The 25,007-nt window shown below is 50.5% G+C and overlaps 1 protein-coding gene across 2 annotated transcripts in view; it reads left to right on the top strand.

The window, feature by feature from the left end:
* The window catches only part of LOC119957818 (BRD4-interacting chromatin-remodeling complex-associated protein-like), a 105,906-nt gene that overhangs the window by 62,335 nt on the left and 18,564 nt on the right, over positions 1 to 25,007 (top strand). For both annotated transcript variants that reach the window (XM_038785949.1, XM_038785950.1), the window contains exons 3-7: positions 8,556 to 8,698; positions 10,840 to 10,885; positions 14,071 to 14,113; positions 15,508 to 15,573; positions 19,851 to 21,887. In XM_038785949.1, the coding sequence (XP_038641877.1) occupies positions 8,680 to 8,698; positions 10,840 to 10,885; positions 14,071 to 14,113; positions 15,508 to 15,573; positions 19,851 to 21,887 (2,211 nt within the window). In that variant the 5' untranslated portion in view covers positions 8,556 to 8,679. The remainder of the gene's footprint in view (positions 1 to 8,555; positions 8,699 to 10,839; positions 10,886 to 14,070; positions 14,114 to 15,507; positions 15,574 to 19,850; positions 21,888 to 25,007) is intronic.

The following is a 25,007-nucleotide window of genomic DNA, read 5'->3' as shown; positions in this document are numbered from 1 at the left end:
TTAAACAACGTTCATTTCTTCCTTCTCCTCTCACCTGAACGAATTATGATTTGTAGGTTTGAAAACTGCAGAGCGAATCACCCTCCTGGGCCCGGGCTTGGTTTTAGCAGAAGGTGTTTGGTTGTGAAACCGGTTTCTTTTCAGAATGTGCCAATCATCTGGTTTATGAGCACATGGTTTCCAAAAGCCTGTGGCTACATGGCGTAGTTCCAGAACTGCTCGAGTGTCAGGCCCCTCAGCAGTGACTAATAGAGGAGCTTGCGAACCCACACCGATTCAGATCCTTCAGCAATTTATTGTGGACTCTGTTCTGAAGTTGGGATCACAGCTTCCCTGTCGGCACTTGCGAGGGATTGTCTCCAACTTCGACAACTTCACGCCCTCGCTGACTGAGGTGCTTAACCAGTATTTGGAAGTGTTAGCTGTGGCTCAGTGGGGCCGTGCGCTCACCTCCCCGAGCCAGTAGGTTCCAGGTTTAAGTTCCACTCCGAGAGACTTGAGACTTGACCTGGCTCACACTCCAGTGCATTACTGAGGGAGCGCTGCACTGTCCGAGGTGCCGCCTTTCAGATGAGATGTTAAGACTCTGCCTTGTCTCCCATCACTGAGTTTGAAGAACAGGGGGAGCTCTGGCTGGTATACTAGACGAATGTTTACCCCCTCGATCAACGTGATGAGCATGCAGTTCCAGTCACTATACAGGAGGAAAGATGGGATTGCATTGAAGAGGAGAAGAGAGGGTGAGGGTGTTGCATGAACTGGAGAATTTTAGTTGTGAGAAAAGGTTAGTCGGCTAGATTGTTTTCTTTGAAGCAGAGGAGACTGAAGCCTGCTAGTGTGTGATTAGATGACTAAGTTGTGACTGAGACTAGTCACACTCTGGCACCGCTTTGTGCAACATTCCCGCCCTCCTTTTGGAAACTTGGCAATCAAAATCATTGAATTCCTGCAGTGTAGAAGTAGGCCATTCGGCCCATCGAGTCCACACCAATCCTCTGAAACAGCGCCCAATCTATCCCACCCTGTCCCCGCAAACCAATTTAGCACGGCCGATCCACCCAACCTGCACATCTTATGGACTGTGGGAGGAAACCGGAGCACCCGGAGAAAACCCACGCAGACACAGGGAGAAGGTGCAGATTCCGCACAGACAGTCACCTGAGGCCGGAATCTAACCTGTGTCTGAGACCTTCCACAGGGACTCCCCCTGGGTTCCTGAGAGACTGACTCTGCTGCTGCCCGGAACGAAGGGTAATCATCAGTTTGTGGAAACTGGCTCACTCCCCGTGTCTGCGTGGGTTTCCTCTGGGTGCTCCCACGGTCCAAAGACATGCAGGTTAGGTGGATTGGCCGTGCTAAATTACCCTTAGTGTCCTAAAAGGTTAGGTGGGGTTACCCGTTTACAAGGATAGGGTGAGGTGTGGGGTGCTCTTTCCAAGAGCCGGTGCAGACCTGATGGACCAAATGGCCTCCTGCACTGTAAATTCTATGATTATTACTGTACATTAACAGAAATCACACACATACTGAAAGAGCCTGAAAGCCCCTCACCCTGTGCCCAGTGCTCTGTCTTCAACCACACTGCGATAGGTCGATGTGTGGTCCATGAGTCTCTACTTCTTGATACGTGCGATGTAATAGTCTGCGGATCAATGTGCCTCCTTCCCTCATCCCTGGAATGTTGGTGCGGTGGGGACCCAGTACCCCCTGTACGCCTTGGCTCATTGTCATTCCTGAAGTGTGCAAATCATTGCTCTTGTTCGATGTTGGACACAGCACGTGTTTGTGTTGTTTGTTGGAGTTCCTCCTGTTTTCTATTGTTGCCAAAATCTAATCAGAAGGCACTGTCTTACGTTTTGCTTCTTGGTTTTAAAATTTTTGTCACACTGACTCGGACTCACACTGGGCTGCGGGTTCCACACACACTGACTCTCACTGGGGTACGGGTCCCACACACACTGACTCTCACTGGGGTACGGGTCCCACACACACTGACTCTCACTGGGGTATGGGTCCCACACACACTGACTCTCACTGGGGTACGGGTCCCACACACACTGACTCTCACTGGGGTACGGATCCCACACACACTGACTCTCACTGGGGTACGGATCCCACACACACTGACTCTCACTGGGGTACGGATCCCACACACACTGACTCTCACTGGGGTACGGGTCCCACACACACTGACTCTCACTGGGGTACGGATCCCACACACACTGACTCTCACTGGGGTACGGATCCCACACACACTGACTCTCACTGGGGTACGGATCCCACACACACTGACTCTCACTGGGGTACGGGTCCCACACACACTGACTCTCACTGGGGTACGGATCCCACACACACTGACTCTCACTGGGGTACGGGTCCCACACACACTGACTCTCACTGGGCTGCGGGTTCCACACACACTGACTCTCACTAGGGTACGGGTCCCACACACACTGACTCTCACTGGGGTACGGGTTCCACACACACTGACTCTCACTGGGGTCCGGGTCCCACACACACTGACTCTCACTGGGGTACGGGTTCCACACACACTGACTCTCACTGGGGTATGGGTCCCACACACACTGACTCTCACTGGGGTACGGGTTCCACACACACTGACTCTCACTGGGGTACGGGTTCCACACACACTGACTCTCACTGGGGTACGGGTTCTACACACTGACCCTCACTGGGATACGGGTTCCACACACAGTGACTCTCACTGGGGTACGGGTCCCACTCACACTGGGGTACGGGTTCCACACACACTGACTATCACTGGGGTACGGGTCCCACACACACTGACTCTCACTGGGGTACGGGTTCCACACACACTGACTGTCACTGGGGTACGGGTCCCTCACACACTGACTCTCACTGGGGTAGGGGTTCCACACACACTGACCCTCACTGGGGTACGGGTTCCACACACACTGACCCTCACTGGGGTACGGGTCCCACACACACACTGACTCTCACTTTGTGTGTGTGTGTGTGTGTGTGTCTTTCTCACTCACTCATTAACTCACTGTCTCTCACACTACCCTATTGTCTCTGACCACCAGCCCAATCTTCCGGCGTGACTGTCGATGGGCATCACAGCTTGGCTGATCTTTGTCCTCGGCCATTCATACGCTGACTTTGCGGAGGATTCGCAGAGAGGAGCGGTCTGAGTCAGATCGACTTTTATTTTATGTGGCAGAAAAAAAGGGGCAGCACGGTAGCCTTTTGGATAGCACAATTGCTTCACAGCTCCAGGGTCCCAGGTTCGATTCCGGCTTGGGTCACTGTCTGTGCGGAGTCTGCACATCCTCCCCGTGTGTGCGTGGGTTTCCTCCGGGTGCTCCGGTTTCCTCCCATAGTCCAAAGATGTGCAGGTTAGGTGGATTGGCCATGATAAATTGGCCTTAGTGTCCAAAATTGCCCTTAGTGTTGGGTGGGGTTACTGGGTTATGGGGATAGGGTGGAGGTGTTGACCTTGGGTAGGGTGCTCTTTCCAAGAGCCGGTGCAGACTCGATGGGTCGAATGGCCTCCTTCTGCACTGTAAATTCTGTGATATCTATGACTTATTTACTTTAAAACAGAACTACCAAACACCCCTTTCGCTTGGTGTGCATTTCAGAAGGTCTCGGTACATCGTGACAGAATGGTTGTGTAGAACATGCTTCTGTCTGGTGCCTGGGCTAATTTAGTTCCCTTGTGGTGAAGTGCAAATTGCAGTAATTTGTCACACTTCAGAGGTGGCACTCTGGAAGTGGCAGCTTCTGGCACCTCACAGTGATACCAATTACATTCCTTGAAGCTTCCATTCTTAAATTCCTTATCTTGCCTCAACATCTCGAGTTACTTCAGAGGCAAATTAACTTTGAAGCGTAGAACCGTTGTAAAGTGCAGTGGCCGCTTTGCGGGAGGGAGGATGTGTGGCTCTGTGATACACAATTCCCATTAGTGGGTCTTTCAGTAATGGGGGGGGTTGGGGGGAGTTGCAATGGAGAGATTTGCAGCACCGAAGGAGGCCTTCGTTTCCGTTGGGAAAGTTTCCTCCCGCTCCCTCAGACTTCATACTCTTCACCGTCACAGGAAAAGACACACACAAGCTGTAAATACCAAATTGATTGGCTTCCATAAAACCTTTCAAGCTTAGTGACTGTCAGCAGCCAACACGTGGCCAGTTTATTTGATGCAGTGGTGAGACAGGTTAGAAATCTTTCTTCGCCTCTGCCAACTAGAGCATCTGCATTTGTATAGCGCCCTCCACATCCTCAGGATGTCCCAAGGCAGCCACTTAAGAGCTCGTGAGATGTCACAATGTCAGAAGCGCAGCTGCTAATATCTACACTGTTGAGCTCCCGCAACAGCCAAAATGGTGACGAGCAGATGATGTTTTAGGTGTTGCTTGAGAGTGAAGAGAAGGCGCACGAGGGGGCGCCCCTCGCCAGTTACAATAATAATAAACTTTATTATTGTCACAAGTAGGCTTACAGTAACGCTGCAATGAAGTTACTGTGAAAATCCCCTAGTCGCCTGTTCGGGTACACGGAGGGAGAATTCAGAATGTCCAATTCACCTAACAAGCACATCCTTTGGGACTTGTGGGAGGAAACTGGAGCACCCGGAGGAAACCCGCGCAGACACGGGGGGAACGTACAGGCTCCACGCAGACAGTGACCCAAGCCGGGAATTGAACCTGGAACCCTGGCGCGGTGAAGCAACAATCGGGCTGTGGGATCGTTTACGTCCCGAGAGTGAAGCCGCAGCCTTGGTTTAACGTTTCATTCGAAAGAAGGTACCGCTGACGGCGCAGCACTCCCCCGGTGTGGCACTGAGATCGTCTGCCTTGTTTATGGGGTTGGGATCTGGAGCAGCTCCCACCCACGCAGGTGTGGTGAAAGGCACCTCCCCTGTCTCTTGGCCGTGGCTCTCCATCCTGAAATTAGTTCCCAGAATCCTGGGGCAGCAGAGGAACACGCAGCACAAATTGTCCCTAACTAAGCACCGAGTTTGGGCAGCATGGTGGCGCAGTGGGTTAGCCCTGCTGCCGCACGGCGCTGAGGACCCAGGTTCGATCCCGGCTCTGGGTCACTGTCCGTGTGGAGTTTGCACATTCTCCCCGTGTTTGCGTGGGTTTCACCCCCACAACCCAAAGATGTGCATGGATTGGCCATGCTAAATTGCCCCTTAATTGGAAAAAATTAATTGGGTACTCTAAATTTATTTTTAAAAATAAAAAAAGCACCGGTGTATAAAACTGAAGATTTTTGCTTTGATGCAGTGCTGGGTGTTGATGCTATATCAAGGCAGCATTGTAGCACAGTGGTTAGCACTGTTGCTTCACCCTGCCAAGGTCCCAGGTTCGATTTCCGGCTTGGGTCACTGTCTGTGCGGAGTCTACACGTTCTCCCCGTGTCTGCGTGGGTTTCCTCCGGGTGCTCCGGTTTCCTCCCACAAGTCCCGAAAGACCTGCTTGTCAGGTGAATTGGACATTTTGAATTCTCCCTCGGTGTACCCGAACAGGTGCCAGAACGTGGCGACTAGGGGATTTTCACAGTAACTTCACTGCAGTGTTAATGTCAGCCTACTTGTGACAATAATAAAAAAAGAGATTTGGAGTGGGGGGATGGTAGAGAGTGCATCAACCCCATCCCAAAAATTGGAAATACTGCATGCCCCAACAGTGACGTCCCACAGCGTGTCGAGAGTCAAAATACCCAGAACAAATGGTTCTGGGTATTTTGTGTAATTCTGTGTACTTCTACCCATCTGCCAGTCTGTGATCAAGGGTGTGTTCTATAAATTTGATCAGGCACTTCTCTATTAGGAAATACTTCTTTTTTAAGGATAAAAGCTTCTATTCCATGGAGCTCGCTTCCAGTTTGGTCAGTTTTTTTTTTTAGCTAGACATTTTGACATTTTATTTTTGAGCAGAGAAAAGACTTTCAGCTGATGAAATTGAAGTCTTCAGGATTATACCGTGGATTTGACAAAACTGATCTGAGAGCGAATAGTTCCTGTGCTGCAGGGTTCAAATCCGCAGGGATGCAGGTTTGAGATGGAGGGATTTCAGAGCGCGATCAAGAGGAACCTTTTACAAGCAGGGCAATAAAGTTGCTGGATAAATTACCAGGATGAGAAATTGAAGCAGACGGTATAATTGCTTCCAACAGATTAAATTGTTGCATATATGGACAATCTTTCCACTTTGTCGCCCCGTATTTATGCTTTTTTCCCCTCTGTCTCCTTCTGCGCTCCTCTCTCTCTCTCTCTCTCTCTTTCTCTCTGAGTCTCACTCTCTCTGGCCCTGTTTTGGGCTCGCTGACCTGCTCTGATTCTGTCTCGCTGGCTGGCTGGCTCACCCCTCTGTCTGTGTGTCTGTCTTTTTCTCTCTCTCTCTCGCCCACTCATGCTGGCTTGATTCTCTCTCTGTTGCTGATTTGCTCGTCTGCTCTGTTTCTCTCTCACTGGCTCTCTCTCTGTCTGTCTCTCTCTCTGTCTGTCTCTGTCTGTCTGTCTCTCTCTGTCTGTCTTTCTGCCTCTCTCTCTGTCTGTCTCTCTGTCTGCCTCTCTCTGTCTTTGATTGTCTGCCTCTCTCTCTGTCTGCCTCTCTCTCTCTCTGTCTGTCTGCCCCTCTGCCTCTCTTTGTCTGTCTGCCTCTCTCTCTCTCTCTCTCTCTCTGTCTGTCTGCCTCTCTCTCTGTCTGTCTGCCTCTCTCTCTGTCTGTCTGCCTCTCTCTCTGTCTGTCTGCCTCTCTCTCTGTCTGTCTGCCTCTCTCTGTCTGTCTGCCTCTCTCTCTCTCTCTCTCTCTCTCTATCTGTCTGCCTCTCTCTCTGTCTGTCTGCCTCTCTCTGTCTGTCTGCCTCTCTCTCTCTCTCTCTTTCTCATCTGTCTGCCTCTCTCTCGCTGTCTGTCTGCCTTCCTCTCTCTGTCTGTCTGCCTGTCTCTCTCTCTGTCTGTCTGCCTCTCTCTCTCTCTCTCTCTGTCTGTCTGCCTCTCTCTCTCTGTCTGTCTGCCTCTCTCTCTCTGAGCCTGTCTCTCTCTCTCTCTGTCTGCCTCTCTTTGTGCAGATTCAGTCGGCAGTTAAGAAGGCAAATGCAATGTTAGCATCTATGTCAAGAGGGCTAGAATACAAGACCAGGGATGTACTTCTGAGGCTGTATAAGGCTCTGGTCAGACCCCATTTGGAGTATTATGAGCAGTTTTGGGCCCCATATCTAAGGAAGGATGTGCCGGCCTTGGAAAGGGTCCAGAGGAGGTTCACAAGAATGATCCCTGGAATGAAGAACTTGTCGCATGAGGAATGTTTGAGGCCTCTGGGTCTGTACTCGTTGGAGTTTAGAAGAATGAGAGGGGATCTTATTGAAACGTACAAGATACTGCGAAGCCTGGATAGAGTGGACGTGGAGGGGATGTTTCCACTTGTAGGAAAAACTAGAACCAGAGGGCACCATCTCAGATTAAAGGGATGATCTTTTAAAACAGAGATGAGGAGGAATTTCTTCAGCCAGAGGGTGGGGAATCTGTGGAACTCTTTGCCGCAGAAGGCTGTGGAGGCCAATTCACTGATTGTCTTTAAGACAGAGATAGATAGGTTCTTGATTAATCAGGGGATATGGGGAGAAGGCAGGAGAATGGAGATGAGAAAATATCAGCCATGATTGAATGGCGGAGCAGACTCGATGGGCCAAGTGGCCTAATTCTGCTCCTATGTCTTATGGTCTCTCTCTCTGTCTGCCTCTCACTCTCTGTCTGTCTCTGTTGCCTCTCACTCTCTGTCTGCCTCTCACTCTCTGTCTGCCTCTCACTCTCTGTCTGTCTCTGTCTGCCTCTCACTCTCTGTCTGTCTCTGTCTGCCTCTCACTCTCTGTCTGCCTCTCACTCTCTGTCTGCCTCTCACTCTCTGTCTGCCTCTCTCTCTCTCTCTCTCTCTGCCTCTCTGTGTCTCGCTCTCTGTCTGCCTCTCGCTCTCTGTCTCTCTCTCTCTCTGTCAGCCTCTCGCTCTCTGTCTCTCTCTCTCTCTCTCTCTCTCTGTCTCTCTCTATTGAAGTACCACCCAGTTCTGTAACACTGCCCAGATGAAGAGCGTCAATGCTGCTGAAATGTAGCGAGAGATGGTCTGCAAGTGACTTCTGATGAGTGATTTCTTACCCTAAGAAACCCAACTCTCTTACCCTCTCCATCAGATTATGCTGCATGAAGTGTTGAAACTGGTGAACTCTCAGTGTGCCAGATCAGTTCCGCTACCTACAATAACCAGAGCAGTGCCTTTACGGATGTGTTTGTGTGTGTTGATTCCCCTGAGGGATGACTAAACCATATAAAATGTTCATTCCATAATATGACACATAACAGGTTTGAGGCCACAACTGAATTGAATTTAACAAAATTAAAATTACATTGAGTTTCAGGGCAGTGGTCCAAGTGTGAAAAGCATTTTTATATTGTATTTTCTGTGTGTGATGCCCTCTATCAGATTTGGTCTGGAAAGGGGGGGGGGGGGCGATATTTTTTTGTTCCATTGTCAACAGTAGAGTTTTAACAATGTATTTTTGTACAGGTAAAGCATTGCTCCCAACTGGTGCGTGACGTAATGTGGGTATTGTACAGTCCCTGGCAGACTCTACGCTGGAATAGGGGACCGAGACACGACTAAAGTGCCAGCCGGGATTGAAGGATTTTTAATGATGTCTGCTCGTGCAGGTAAATAGATGATGCTGCTCGGGAATGTGACTCCACTTCCAGAGGGACCCAGCCAGGGGGCAGGTGGCTAGAAGCTACAGCGCAGTTTTTGTTTCGCTCATTTCCCAGTCTTTTCCGATTTCCTCCCTCCCTCCCTCCTTCTGAACCACGGAGATGTCCTTTTTAAGTGTCTAGTTTCTCCAGCGAGTGGCCGTGTTCTGTATGCCAAACCAGCTGGGGGAGTGAGGAGAGGCTGGTTCGCTTTTGAGAGTTCCACCATCAGCCCTTTCACCTGCTTGCGTCCTTTTAATGCGCGGCCAGACCTATTGGCCGCTGTACCTAAATTACATTGCTCATGACAGGACAGCCCGGAGATTTGATATCCTACTTGGAAACTGTTTCTTTAAGGCAGTGAGCTAGTGAATGTAAACTGTGCGCTATCTGATGCTGCCGCCCAGTAAGCCCTCCCATCGATAACACCATTCAATGGGACAACATTTTAGGATCTATTGCTCCTCCTTGCATCTGTGAGATGTTACAGAAGGGGGTTGCCCCGCAACACACACACACCCACTAGCAGTAGCACATCAGCTGGTGAAAACCTGCAATTCTCAACCCCACTGGATCAAATTAAGGAAAGACTTGAGCCTCCCAGTGAGCTGCCCAATCTTACCTGGCTCCCCCCAATAATAATCTTTATTCGTTTCACAAGTAGGCTTACATTAACATGGCAGTGAAGTTGCTGTCAAAACCCCCCAGTCGCCACATTCCGGCGCCTGTTTCCGGTACACTGAGGGGGAATTCAGGATGTTCAATTCACCGAACAAGCACGTCTTTCGGGACTTGACTTGGGTTGTTGAGTTTGAGACTGTTCCTGTGCTTTGGCCGGTGGGATGTGGAGTGGAAGCAAGGCGATGGTTCCCATGATCCTGCCACTGAAATGAAAAATGAAAATGAAAATCGCTTATTGTCACGAGTAGGCTTCAATGAAGTTACTGTGAAAAGCCCCTAGTCGCCACATTCCGGCGCCTGTCCGGGGAGGCTGGTACGGGAATCGAACCGTGCAGCTGGCCTGCTTGGTGTGTTTTAAAAGCCAGCGATTTAGCCCAGTGAGCTAAACCAGCCCACTGGATCTGAAATCCATGAGTTCAAATCCTGCAATGGGAAATTGTGAAATTTTAGTCAAGTAAATCTCGCAAAGGGCACCAGATAGCCCCAGTAACGAACTGCACATGTCTATCACTAAGTGGCTTTCCATTGTAAAAGGATCGCTAATCATTGGGAGAACCCGGCACCAAGTAACTAGAGAAGGACCAAAATTCCTACATTCCAAGAGCAGCTGGAGCCACGTGAATCTGATTCAGAAGTTGACGCAGTGCGTTGACAGCAAGAGTTGACGCAGTGCGTTTATACCTGCAGCATTTGGCAATTCGCAGGTGGAAATTTAGCGTGGCCAATCCACCTACCCTGCACATCTTTAGGTTGTGGGGGTGAAACCCACACAGACACGGGGAGAATGTGTAAACTCCACACGGACAGTGACCCTGGGCCGGGATTGAACCTGGGACCTCGGTGCCGTCTGGCGGCAATGCTAACCCACTGCGCCACCGTGCTGCTCCTTTTTTTTGAAACTTGAGATTAGCACAAGATTTCTTCTATAATTAACTGTGGGTTAGGGGAGGAACGACAGTCTGAGCTCAGTGGGTAGTGTTCTCACCTCTGAGGCAGGAAGTTGTAGGTTCCACTCCTGCTCCAGGGACCTGAACTCAACACAAATCTCTGCCGATGCTCCCAATGCGGCTTCAAGGGAGTGCCGCAATGTCGGAGGCGTCGATTTTTGGTCGAGGTGTTAAACTGTCTGCCCCCTTGGGTTTGACACAGGAGATCCCAGACTACCATTTGCAAACGGCCAAGAGAGTTCTATTTATCCCTCAAACCAGCCTCGCGACAGCACTTATTATCTGTTCATTATAACATTGCTGTTCATAGGAGCTTGCTACGCACAAATTGGTTGCTGCATTTCTTATACAGTGACTGCACATTCAAAGTACTGCATTGGCTTAAAGCGCATTGGAAAATGCTAAAGTTCCGAAAGGTACAATAAAAATGCAAGTCTTTCTGTGGGGGGGGGAAGTTTCAAAAACTGTGTTTTGTTTTCACAGTTGACATGGATGATGAAGATGGACGTTGTCTGCTAGATGTAATTTGGTATGTACCTCACCCAAAACGCCCCCCCCTAAAATAACGCGTAGATGCCAACCACTGTTCACTTTCCGTTCCTCCCTCCCCGGTTTGTAGGCCATCTCTAAATCACGTGCAGTCGTACTGTCTCTTTCCAGAATGGCGTGAGGATATGTCACTCCTCGTCTCTTGACCGTGTGACAGAATTTCTGTACAGTTATTTTTTGTTTTAATGAGAGTTGCCAGATGAAGGTTGGAGCATCGCTGAAGGTGGAAAGCCCTCTGCCTCCCCCAGCAGCGTTCAGCTCAATCCCTCCCGCCAACCTATACCACAACAAATTTTATCGTGCAAGGGCTTTTGACTCCGGAATGTTGGTCAGCTATCCAACTGCAGAGATGTTGCAGAGGAACTACCGTGTTTCTGAAGGTATCGCAATGCAATGCAATGTGGCAACTTGGTTAGAAACATTCCCCTGCTGCTCGTACAGCATCCAAGCCCTTTCCCTTGCCCGAATGTAGCGGAAAACAGGGACCAAACAGGGAATCCACTGGAGGCTTTGAATCTGCAACATCACAGGAGCCAGCAGTTGTAAGCTTCTGAGCAGAGAAAGCAGGGAAATGGGTCAAGCATATATTACATTTGAAGAAAACAGTGTGAGATCTCTGTGATGATTAATTACTGCAGGCAAGGAATAGTCCTTCAGTAACTGTGCAGTCTTGCCAGAGTCTGACCGAAGGTTTGTCTTCATTCATTGCACACAGCAGAATGAAGTAGTGGGCCAGGCCTCAAGTCTCCGATTGGTCTACATTCAATTTCCTCTTTCACTCTTCATTGCTTTTTTTTTGTTTGTGTGCGAAGATTTTGTAAACATTGGGTATTAATTGGCTTATAGTTAAAGACTTGACCATACACTTGAGCACTTTTCTGCTTATAATTCTTTCTGTAAGGGCGGCACCGTGGCTCAGTGGTTAGCACTGCTGCCTCACGGCGCCAAGGACCCAGGTTCGATCCCGGCACCGGGTCACTGTCCGTGTGGAGTTTGCACATTCTCCCCTTGTCTGTGTGAGTTTCATCCCCACAACCCAAAAATGTGCATGGTAGGTGGATTGGCCACACTAAATTGCCCCTTAATTGTAAAAAGATTTTTAAAAAATCTTTCTGTAACTCTTTTCATTTTGTTCTTTTGAAGTATGAGTTTGTGCAGGGAGGTGGAATATATTGGGCACCTAATTGAAACTGCATATTCTCCCAAGTAAGAGGGTTACGTACAGAGTAAAGCTCCCTCTACACTGCCCCCATTAAACACTCCCAGGACAGGTACAGCACGGGGTTAGATACAGAGTAAAGCTCCCTCTACACTGTCCCCATCAAACACTCCCAGGACAGGTACAGCACGGGGTTAGATACAGAGTAAAGCTCCCTCTACACTGTCCCCATCAAACACTCCCAGGACAGGTACAGCACGGGGTTAGATACAGAGTAAAGCTCCCTCTACACTGTCCCCATCAAACACTCCCAGGACAGGTACAGCACGGGGTTAGATACAGAGTAAAGCTCCCTCTACACTGTCCCCATCAAACACTCCCAGCACGGGGTTAGATACAGAGTAAAGATCCCACCATATTGTCCCCATCAAACACTCCCAGCATGGGGTTAGATACAGAGTAAAGATCCCACCATACTGTCCCCATCAAACACTCCCAGCACGGGGTTAGATACTGAGTAAAGATCCCACCATACTGTCCCCATCAAACACTCCCAGCACGGGGTTAGATACAGAGTAAAGATCCCACCATACTGTCCCCATCAAACACTCCCAGCACGGGGTTAGATAGAGTAAAGATCCCACCATACTGTCCCCATCAAAAACTCCCAGTACGGGGTTAGATACAGAGTAAAGATCCCACCTTACTGCCTGCTGATGTATCTCAGCCCAGCATTTAGAGATGTCCTCTGGTGGTTCAGTGTGGCACTGCATGTTTCTCACATTTGTGCTTCGAGTTCTGTCATGTTGCATTATTACTGCAAGGAATTGTTGCTGTTGCCGATATCCGTTTGATGTTGGACGTTGTAGGCAGCAAGAGAAAAAGCAGGCTTTCATCACTGGATATATTTCTTTGCACGATGTGAGATGAAAGACAATGATCCTCTTGCCCTAGGTGTTGTTTACGCCTCTGGGTGAACTGTTCAGCTTATGGTCACCCAGCCTGAGCATAAAATGGGTTCCCTTTTTTTCTCAAAAAAGTGAGTTCAGTCCAGGCAGGAAGGCCGGCTGCATTTATTTCAGCTTTTTTTTTTCCCTCGTGATTTTTATGTGCGAGCTGTTGTGGGCTAAGAAACCTCTGCCAGCTGAGATGGACCTTTTTATTTTTTAACCACAAAATATTCAACGAGTCGGAGTAAAGTTTTCCTGAGCTCATTCGACATGCCGCGCACACCACGGTGTATTTCCATTGTTTACCGCCCTTACTCTTGTCTTAGTTTCACAACTGCTTTCTGACTAATTCGCAGAAAACACAATTTTCTGAGACATTCTTGGCCTCTCCAATTCTCCTCCCTGCCCCCCCCCCCCCCCCATGTTTTTCAAAAAGAAAAACTCACCTGCCGTGCGATTCTCCTTATTTTAACTGTTAAAAATAGGCAGCAGGGTGGCGCAGTGGTTAGCACTGCTTCCTCACGGCGGCGAGGTCCCAGGTTCGATCCCGGCCCTGGGACACTGTCCGTGTGGAGTTTGCACATTCTCCCCGTGTCTGTGTCGGTTTCACCCCCACAACCCACAGATGTGCAGGGTAGGTGGATTGGCCACAATAAATTGCCCCTTAATTGATGAAATAAAAGAATTGGGTCCTCTAAATTTATACTTAAAAAAAAAAGCCCAGTGTACGTTTCTGTTATTTTTCTTGATGGTTTAATATTTCAGGGCCGCACATGTTGAGCAATTTTCATTTTGTGAAGCAAACGGGGTTGAAAGGTCATTGACCTGAAATGTTTACTCCGTTTCTCTCTCTCCATCATTCTCTGTTTTTATTTCAGCTTGCCAGCGCCCTGCAGTATTTTGCTTTTATCCGTGATCTTCCTCTGTTGCTTCCTTCCCGCCCCACCCCTCAATCGATTAGCTTTCTGCTCCAATCACTTGTAGCCCTCTCTGGTTATCTGACATTGTTCAAAAATGCAACTGTTGTTCTTGAAATGTGTCTTTCACTCCTTCCAGTGACCCTCAAGCCCTGAACGACTTCTTGCATGGTTCCGACCAGGTGAGTCTAATTTACTGCTGTGTGTCGATTTTGGGGTTGTGTTTCTGCTGCTTGCTGGGGGGTGTCTTGTATGTTCGAGTCCTACCTTTTAGTATTTTGAGACCGTAAGAAATGGGAACAGGGTAGGTCATTCAGCCCTCCGAGCCTGCTCCTACATTATTTAATAAGATCACGGCTGATGTAACTCTAAGCCCGCTTTCCTGCCTTCTCTTCCGAACCCTTCATTCCCTCCCGCTGATTTAGCAACCTAACAATCTCGGCCTTCAAAACGTTCAAGGACTCGGGCCTCCGCAGCTTCCTGGGGTGAAGAATCCCAAAGATTCGCCACTCTTTCAGAGAAGAAACTCTTCCTCAAATCTGTCTTAAATGAGCACCCCTGTATTCTGTCTGCCGTCCGGCCCTACACGTCCCAGGAGTGAAAACATCCTCCCAAAGTTTACCGTGTCTAACCTCCTAATAATCTTGTATGTTTCAATCATATCACCCCTCATTCTTTTGAACATCAATGAGTCCAGGCCCAACCTGTCCAATCTTTCCTCCTATGGCAATCCCTCCATCCTTGAGATCATCCTCGTAAATTTCCTCTGTGCTGCCTCCATTGATATATCTTCAATAAGGGGCCAAAACTCTGCACAGTATTCCAAATAGTACCTTGTACACTTGCAGCAACACCTTTTTATTTTGATACTACAACCCTCTTCAAATAAAAGCCAACATTTGGGATGGGGTGCTCTTGTTTTTGAATCTTGCAGTGTGGACATAGAACATAGAACAGTACAGCACAGAACAGGCCCTTCGGCGCTCGATGTTGTGCCGAGCAATGATCACCCTTCTTAAACCCACGTAACCCGTATACCCATAACCCAACAATCCCCCCATTAACCTTACACTACGGGCAATTTAGCATGGCCAATCCACCTAACCCGCACATCTTTGGACTGTGGGAGGAAACCGGAGCACCCGGAGGAAACCGACGCAAACACGGGGAGAACGTGCAGACTCCACCCAGAATTTAACCCGGGTCCCTGGCGTGGAGAGGCAGAAATGCTAACCACTGTGCCACCGTGAAGTATAACATGGAAGGAGACTTTCAATCATTTTTCAATGTTTAACAAGGGCTCTTTTCTGTAGCTTGAGAGTATAAATTATGTACTGAAATAGTGTTTACTCAATGTTGCTTTTAGTTTGTGTTACAGTAAGAGTCTTAAAGCTTGAAATCTTGTGTGATCCTTTCAGCCATTCACTGAAAGTTAAAATTGTTTCGTAAAAGTATCGGTCTTTACTGGGATCATAACACGATTGAACAGTCCCTTTTGTCCCATGTGTTAGCAATAATATAGCCTGAAATTACTGCTTCATTCTCTTTATAGACATGTTTGTAATTTAATCAACAGCTCGATGGCGATGATCTCCTCGATACAGCAGCGGATCCTGCCAGCGCCTTCTTCACTGATGCATCTGTAAGTTTTTACTCTCATTCTCTTCCTCCATCACTTAGAACATAGAACATAGAACAGTACAGCACAGAACAGGCCCTTCAGCCCTCAATGTTGTGCCGAGCCATGATTACCCTACTCAAACCCACGTATTCACCCTATACCCGTAACCCAACAACCCCCCCTTAACCTTACTTTTTCTAGTACACTACGGGCAATTTAGCATGGCCAATCCATCTAACCCGCACATCTTTGGACTGTGGGAGGAAACCGGAGCACCCGGAGGAAACCCACGCACACTTGGAAAATGTTTTTAATTGATGCATTGTGAAATGTACTGAATCAAGGCTAAGTGCAGATAATCTGTTTAACTTTCAACTACATTTAACTACATTAAACGTTGGACTCAAAACATTAACTCTGTTTCGCTGTCCACAGATGCTGTCAGGCCTGCAGGGTTTTCCCAGTGTTTTCTATTTTTATTTTCCATTTCCAGCAGTATCTTGCTTTTTTGAGAAACCTTGATTTTGAAGGATGTTTACTCTTCACTTTTGTTTTTAAACATGTGCTTTGATAGGATGTCACTGGCATAGAATCATTAGGGTGCAAAAGGAGGCCATTCGGCCCATCAAGCCTGCACTGCCCCTCTGAAAGAGCACCCTACCTAGACCCATGCCCCACCCCATCCCCGTAACCCTACTGAGGGGCAATTTAGCCTGACCAATCCACCTAACCTGCACATCTTTGGCCTGAGAGAGGAAACCGGAGCACCCGGAGGAAACCCACGCAGACATGGGGAGAACGTGCAAACTCCACCCATGTCAGATTTGAACCCGGGTCTCTGGCTCTGTCAGACATCAAGGCTAACAAAGGCCAGCATTTGTTGGCCACCCTTTGAACCAAGTGGCTTGCTGGGCCATTTTAGAGGGCATTTGGGAGTCAGCCACGTTGTCGTGGGCCTGGAGTCACATGTAGGCCAGACCAGGTAAGGACGGTAGATTCCCCACCCCCCCAAGGACATTAGCGAACCAGATGGGTTTGACAATAATTGAGGATTCTTTACGGTCACTGTTACCGAGACTAGCTTCCAATTCCAGATTTATTGACTGAATTTGTGGGATATGACCCCGTGCCCTTTGCCTGGGCCTCTGGTTTACTGGTCCAGTGACATTCCCAATATCTCTCTCGGGGGGGGTCATTACCTCCGCCGTCTCCTGGTTGTTTTGGGCAAGAGGGCTCCAAGCTTGTTCAGGCTTTCCCAAAGTGTAGAGTCTCAAAACGGGCAGTCTTGGGACCGAGTCCATGCCGGCTTTCAAATCCTGCCATCTTTTGCTTCACTCGGAACATTTCCGTGCAAAGCCAGCGGCTGGCGACATGCCACCACGTAACCCAGCCCCTATCCGGGTAGGGTGCCACCACGTAACCCAGCCCCTATCCTGGCGACGTGCCACCACGTAACCCAGCCCCAACCCTGGTGACGGGCCACCACGTAACCCAGCCCCAACCCTGGTGACGTGCCACCACGTAACCCAGCCCCAATCCTGGTGACGTGCCACCACGTAACCCAGCCCCTATCCGGGTAGAGTGCCACCACGTAACCCAGCCCCTATCCGGATGACGTGCCGCCACGTAACCCAGCCCCTATCCTGGTCACGTGCCACCACGTAACCCAGCCCCTATCCTGGTAGAGTGCCACCACGTAACCCAGCCCCTATCCGGGTAGAGTGCCACCACGTAACCCAGCCCCTATCCGGGTAGAGTGCCACCACGTAACCCAGCCCCTATCCGGGTGACAGGCCACCACGTAACCCAGCCCCTATCCGGGTGACAGGCCACCACGTAACCCAGCCCCTATCCGGGTGACAGGCCATCACGTAACCCAGCCCCTATCCTGGCAACGGGCCATCACGTAACCCAGCCCCTATCCTGGCAACGGGCCATCACGTAACCCAGCCCCTATCCTGGCAACGGGCCACCACGTAACCCAGCCCCTATCCTGGCAACGGGCCATCACGTAACCCAGCCCCTATCCTGGCGACGTGCCGCCACGTAACCCAGCCCCTATCCTGGCGACGTGCCACCACGTAACCCAGCCCCTATCCGGGTAGAGTGCCACCACGTAACCCAGCCCCTATCCGGGTAGAGTGCCACCACGTAACCCAGCCCCTATCCTGGTGACGGGCCGCCACGTAACCCAGCCCCTATCCGGGTAGAGTGCCACCACGTAACCCAGCCCCTATCCTGGTAGAGTGCCGCCACGTAACCCAGCCCCTATCCTGGCGACGGGTCACCACGTAACCCAGCCCCTATCCTGGTAGAGTGCCACCACGTAACCCAGCCCCTATCCTGGTGACAGGCCACCACATAACCCAGCCCCTATCCTGGTAGAGTGCCACCACGTAACCCAGCCCCAATCCTGGCGACGTGCCACCACGTAACCCAGCCCCTATCCTGGTAGAGTGCCACCACGTAACCCAGCCCCTATCCTGGTGACGGGTCACCATGTAACCCAGCCCCTATCCGGAAGGAAAAGAAGACGGCAGTAAAACATGGGGAAATGACCGGTGCTGGTCCGAACTGGTCTTGCCTACCGTTCAGGCCAGTAACCAGTCATTTCCCGAGGTCTACCGGATTTTCCATCTGTGTCACAAGGCAGGAAGTTGCAACATAGAATAAAACTGAATGTTGGATAAACGCAGCGGGTCTGGCAGCGTCTGTGGTGAGCGGGGACAGAGTTAACATTTCGAGTCTTCTTCGGGGTCATGGTGGACACGACACGTTAACTCTGTTTCTCGCTCCACAGACGCTGCCAGACCTGCTGAGTTTATCCAGCGTTCTCAGTTTTTATATTCAGATTTCCAGCGCCCACAGTATTTTGCTTTTGCTCAGACCAATAAGTTATTTTGCTCCTCAACTAAAAATGCAAACTCATGCCTTTGGTAGCTGTTATAAAAAACAAAAGTCAGGTTTTTGGACATGGTTGGTTTTTCGGGTAGCCAGATTTGAGACTCTGTACCTCTTGATTTGGGGGTGGTGGGGTGCCAGGGATTTTGAAGGAGAGGGATATGTCCCCAGCCATTACAGGAGGTCCATTTTTTATGTTTGAGAACTTGTTGGATTGCGGTGGCAAACCTGCCCAACCGGGTAAACAAAGACTGGTTTGGGGGCAGCACGGTTAGCACTGCTGCCTCAGGGCGGCGAGGACCCGGGTTCGATCCCGGCCCTGGGTCACTCTCCGTGTGGAGTTTGCACATCCCCTCCCCGTGTCTGCGTGGGTTTCGCCCCCACAACCCAGAAAACGATGTGCAGGGTAGGTGGGCTGGCCACGCTAAATTGCCCCTTAATTGGAAAAGAAAAGAATTGGGTACGCTAAATTTGTAGTTGAAGGACTGGTTTGTACAATGTCGGAGTGTGTGGAGGCCCCTGCGATGTCGTCCACTTGGCTCGATGAGCAGCACTGCTCAATAGAAAGGTTGCAAGTTCAAGCTCCTTGCCGTGGCTTGTGGTCACAATCTAAGATGGGCTGCATTGCTGCAGGAGCTGCTCTTTGGATTAGATATTAAAACAGTGGCCTCATTTGTTCGATGAATAGGGAGTTCTCTCTGGGGCCCTGGATTGTGTGGGGTAGTTGGCATGTTTGCCTGTATCACAAGTCATTGCGGTTGAGATAAATCATTGGGCGAAGGGATTTGGGCGAGGTTGTTGGATGCATAAAGCACAGAAGGGGACCATTCGGCCCATTGCCCCCGTGCTGCCTCTTTGAAAGAGAGCTCTCAAATTAGTCGCGCTGCCCTACCCTTTCCCCATGGCGCTGCAATTGTTTTTTTTCTCTCTTTTATCCATTTCCCCTTTGAAAGCTGTGCTTCCACCACCTCTTCAGGCAGCACAATAATTGTCTGGCTTCTTTTCCAGCTGTCTTGAATCGGTGTCCTCTGATAGTCAGGCCAGTGGAAACCATCCCTCCCCTACCGAATATTATCAATATCCTTCATGATTTTGAACACCACTTTGCAATCTCGCCTTCCCTGTCGTGAGGGGAACAATCTCAGCTTCAATCTCCACGTCCTTGGTACCATTCTAATAAATCAGTGCCTTCTGTCATTTTTCTAGAGTGATGCCCAGACTGGACTTGTGGCACAAAAGCTGCAACAGAAATATGTTCATGGCTGTTCAATTCATGTTCCAAATAAAGTGGCTGTCTCTCAGATTTCAGCTGCTGATTGATTGTTACTTTGATCTGCTTGTTATTGTGGACCGGAGAATCTAATCACGAGTTGCTAATATGGTGAATCTTTTTTCAGCTTAATGTACAGGATACGACGGTTAATCATTTGAACAGCGGACAGACTCAGAATTCCTCCAGTGCGGTGGATCTCGATTTTCTGGAAGATGATATCTTGGGGCCGTCTCCTGGCTCCAACTTGCAGAATTCCGATCAGCCGTGTGACATCTTGCAGCAGAGCTTACAAGAGGCCAACATTACGGAGCAGTCGCTGGAGGAAGATGCTGATTTGGATATTGCCTCCCTCCACTTCCCTTCCCTGCAGCCGGTCTCACAGGCGGCCGATGCCTCCCAGCTTTTCTCTGCCAGTGCTGATTTGATTGGGTTACAGCAGCAGCCCACAGTCCTTGCTCAGCAGACTCTGATTCAGCAACAGACTATCGGCGGCCAAGTGGTGAACAAGGCCATTAACGTCCAGCCCTTTTTGCAGCAAGTAGGATTGGGCAATGTGACCCTCCAGCCGGTCTCGAATCTCCAGGGACTGCCAAATGGAAGCCCCTCTGGGGCCTTAGGCATTGGGCAAATCCAAGTGGTTGGGCAGTTGTCGAACCAGTCCGTCATGACCATCAATCAGCCAGCTCAACAAATCATCACAAAGGCTGGGCAGCCCACCCAGGTGACCACTGTGCCAGTTGGTAGCTACATATCGTCGCCTGCCCCGGACCAGCAACAAGTGGCCTTGAACTCTGCCGGGGTCTCCCCGCCCAACTCGGGACTCGTGCTCCAGAAGAATGCTGTTCCCGGGGCGCTGAACGGAAACTCTCTCTTTGCTGGTACATCCATTGCCCAGGCAAACCAGTCGCTGACCGTCAGGCCCACCATGAGCAGTCCCATGATGCAGGCCCCACTGTCTGCTCAGAACGTCATCATTCAGAGGACCCCGACTCCAATCCAGCCAAAGCCAACGGGGGGAGTCATCCAGCACAAACTCTTTCAGATTAGCTCCAAGCCGTTTGCTTCTGCCAATACTGCGCTGGCAATCCAGAATGAGACATCCCTGCAGCAGCAGCAGCAGCAGCAGCAGCAGCAGAAGGCCCAGCAGAATGTGACCTTCATGGCAGGGAAGCCTGTGCAGAACGTGGTGTTCTCCGCCTCTGGGGCCGCTTTCCCCCAGACCATCTCCTCCAGTGTTTTCAAACAGCACCAAGCACAGCAGCAAGCCTTGGGAAAGTCCTTGAGCCTTCACCTCCAAGGTGGCAGCATTGTCATCCAGCCTCAGCACATGCAACAGGCTATGCTGCAGAGTCAGAACCAGTTCCTCCTCCAAGGGCAGCTGTCTGGTGCCTCTGCTGTCCCCCTCTCCCAGCAGCTGTCTGCCTTGCAGGCCAACGTTGGCGGGCAGATACTGACTGCCCAGTCTGCGGGAGGGCAGGCACCTGCCACTCACATCATCGCCAGTCAGGGTCCGGCTGGTCAGCTGATTGCCAATCAGACCTTGCCCGCTCAGATCTTGACCAACCAGAACATTGCCGGCCAGCTGAACTTGAGCCAGGTAATAGCAGCCCAGAACGCTCACGGGGCAACCCACATCCTGTCCGCTCCCATACAGCTGCAGCCTGGCTCCGTGGGGCAGCCTACAGTCTTCCAGATGCCCGTGTCTTTGGCCAACAGCCTGAACCCTCAGACGTCCGCATCGGTGCAGGCAACACTGGCCGGCGGCACCATCAATCAGCAGAGCCAGTCGGCCGTTATCCAGGGGGTGACGCTCCCCAACCAGGTCACCATGCTCAACAGCGGCGAGGGCCTCGGACAAGCAGTGAGCATCCAGCAGCCAGCCAGCAACGGCCAGGGCTCCAGTGTCATTCAGCAGCAGGTGGGGCCCGGCCCCAGCTTGATGGCCCTGGGCAACGGGCAGCCCTCCTTGCTGACCGTCCAGACTGCTACTGCCGCCGCGTCTCAATCTCAGCCACCACAGCAGCATCCTGTCCAGCAACAGCTGCCCTCGGCCCCGCAGTCCGGCAGCAACATGGGGCCGACACCTGGGAAAATTATAATCAGCCAACAGGGCCCTGTAGCAGCCATCAGCCAGGATGCGGCCGACATGTTCTTCCAGCAGGTAAGGACTCTGAATGTAGTTAATTAAATACTTTCTCCTCTCTTCTCTCTCTCTCTCTCCCCCCCCCCCCTTCCTCTTGTCGGCCAATGACAACTGCCCATGGATGCTGGGGGCTATGCGGTGCCTTGCCCCCAATTGACATGATTAGCAAGCGGTCCACCTGTGAACGACATGGGGGGACCCGGGGTGGGGGGAGCGGGGGTGTGTGTGCAAATCCTCTCAACCCCTCGGCCATGATAATTGTTTTGTTTATAAATTTACTGGGAGTCACTGGCTGGGCCGAGGTTTATTGCCCGTCCCTAATTGCCCTTAAGTGGCTTTCTAGCCCGTTTAAGAAGGCGTTTAAGATCACTGTAGAACCCCAGACCAGGTAAGGACAGCAGATGTCTTTCCCTGAAGGACACGGGTGAGCCAGTTGGGTTTTTAACAGCAATCGACAATCATACGTAAAAAGTAGAAGCATGAGGAGGCCACTCGGCCCTTCAATCCTGCTTCCCCAGTCATTATGATCATAGCTGATCCTGCCCCCCCCCCCAACCTTGATCCCTTTAGCCCCAAGGGTGAATTCCACAGATTCACCCCTCTCTGAGTGAAGAGATTTCTCCTCACCTCAATCCTAAAAGGTTTACCCCCTTATCCTCAAATTACGACCCCTAGTTCCCGTCTCCCCACCATCGGGAACGTTCTTTCTTTCTTTTTATAAATTAAGAGTACCCAGTTCATTTTTCCAATTAAGGGGCAATTTAGCATGGCCAATCCACCTACCCTGCACATCTTTGGGCTGTGGGGGCGAAACCCACACAGACACGGGGAGAATGTGCAAACTCCACACGGACAGTGACCCAGGGCCGGGATCGAACCTGGGACCGTGGTGCTGTGGCAACAGGGATAACCCACTGCGCCACCGTGCTGCCCGGGAACGTTCTTTTTGAATCTACCCTGTCTAATACTGTTTGAAATTGAGACTTTTTTTGTGAGATCCCCTCTCGCTCTTCTGAACTCCAATGAATATAATCCTTAGTCTCTCCTCATATGACAGTCCCGCCATCCCAGGAATCAGCCTGGAAAATCTTCGCCAAGCTCCTCATTAGGCTTTTAATTCCAGATGTTTATGAAATTCAAATATCGCCATCTGCCGTGGTGGGACTCGAACCCAGGACCGCAGAGCATTATTCTGGGTCTCTGGATTACTAGTCCAGTGGCCATGCCGCTGTGCTACTGCCTCCCCATAATTGTGCCAGAACGCAGGACTTGGAGGAAGCCCCTCCAACCCGTTGTCGTTCCATTAGGTGCGGCTGAAACAAAAGGTGACTAAAGGCGGCCCAGAGTAAGCGACTGAGCCAAGGTGCAAGGAAATGAATCTAATAGCAGAGTGTGGCTCTGTTTCTGGGGATTGTCTGGCCTATCTGTTCTGGAAGGATCAGGAGATCTGTAACACATGTTTCGGCTGCACCTTCGTGCTCCTCCTCACAATTTGTGATGTGTTGCATGTCAGCTCCTTGTCCTGTCCCGTGGGGCTGTCAAACCCACACTTGGGCAACACGGTAGCACAGTTGCTTCACAGCGCCAGGGTCCCAAGCTCGATTCCATGCTGGGTCACTGTCTGTGCGGAGTCTGCACGTTCTCCCCGTGTCTGCGTGGGTTTCCTCCGGGTGCTCCGGTTTCCTCCCACAGTTCAAAAATGTGCAGGTTAGGTGGATTGGCCGTGCTAAATTACCCTTAGTGACCAAAAAGGTAAGGAGGGGTTATTGGGTTACGGGGATAGGGTGGAAGTGAGGGCTTAAGTGGGTCGGTGCAGACTTGATGGGCCGAATGGCCTCCTTCTGCACTGTATGTTCTATGTTCTAAAGTCACGGGGATAACTTAGGGCCGGTGGCATCGGGTCCGCATCGGAGCCCGTCTTTTGTCAGCACATTGCCTCCGGGATCACTGAGCAGGGGTCACAACATGGGTTACTAATTTACCCCGTTACCTGGACTCTCCTCCCCAAACGGACGATGAAGGTCCTATTTACCATTTAGTCTCCAAGACCTGAATTAGATCGCCACAAACCCACCTAAATTTCAGGCAATTCACGCCAAATTTATAAAACTTGATTCTGATAATATTCTTAATTTTTTTAAACTAAATTTTAGAATACCCGATTACTTTTTTTCCAATTAAGGGGAAATTTGCCGTGGCCAATCCACCTACCCTGCATATCTTTGGGTTGTGGGGGGGGGAGGGAGACCCACGCAGACACGGAGAGAATGTGTAAACTCCGCACGGACAGTGACCCAGAGCCGGGATCGAACATGGGACCTCGGTGCTAGGAGGCATCAGGGCTAACCACTGCGCCACCGTGCTGCCCTTAATAATAATCTTTATCAGTTTCACAAGTAGGCTTACATTAACACTGCAATGAAGTTACTGTGAAAAGCCCCTAGTCGCCACACTCCGGCGCCTGTTTGGGGACACTGAGGGGGAATTCGGAATGTCCAATTCACCTAACAAGCATGTCTTTCGGGACTTAGAACATAAAATATACAGTGCAGAAGGAGGCCATTCGGCCCATCGAGTCTGCACCGACCCACTTAAGCCCTCACTTCCTCCCGATCCCCGTAACCCAATAACCCCCTCCTAACCTTTTTTGGACCCAAGGGCAATTTGAAATGGCCAATCCACCTAACCCGCACGTCTTTGGACTGTGGGAGGAAACCGGAGCACCCGGAGGCAACCCACGCAGACACGGGGAGAACGTGCAGACTCCGCACAGACAGTGACCCAGCGGGGAATCCAACCCGGGTCCCTGGCCTGTGAAGCCACAGTGCTAACCATTATGCTACCGTGCCGCCCTATACTTTAGCCGCTGTACCATTCTGGTCAATCTGTACAGCACTCGGTCCAAGGTGTCCTGAGGTGCACAGTCTGGAACTGAACACCCCCCCCAATGCCCCAGCCTCCTTGAGAGGAAGACCAGCATTTGTTTCTCATCCCTAATTTAACCGAGTGCTTTGCCATTCCAGAGGACATTAGGAGTCAGGTGGCAGATTTCCTTCCCTAAAGGACGCTAATGAACCAGATGGGTTTTAACGACAATCAACAAATAGGCTTTGAATTCCAGATTTATTTAGTTTTTTG

The sequence above is a fragment of the Scyliorhinus canicula genome, chromosome 27 (assembly GCF_902713615.1).
Source record: "Scyliorhinus canicula chromosome 27, sScyCan1.1, whole genome shotgun sequence".
Classification (NCBI taxonomy): domain Eukaryota; kingdom Metazoa; phylum Chordata; class Chondrichthyes; order Carcharhiniformes; family Scyliorhinidae; genus Scyliorhinus; species Scyliorhinus canicula.
Note: the sequence above shows the minus strand (reverse complement) of the source record. Positions and strands in the feature narration are given on the sequence as shown.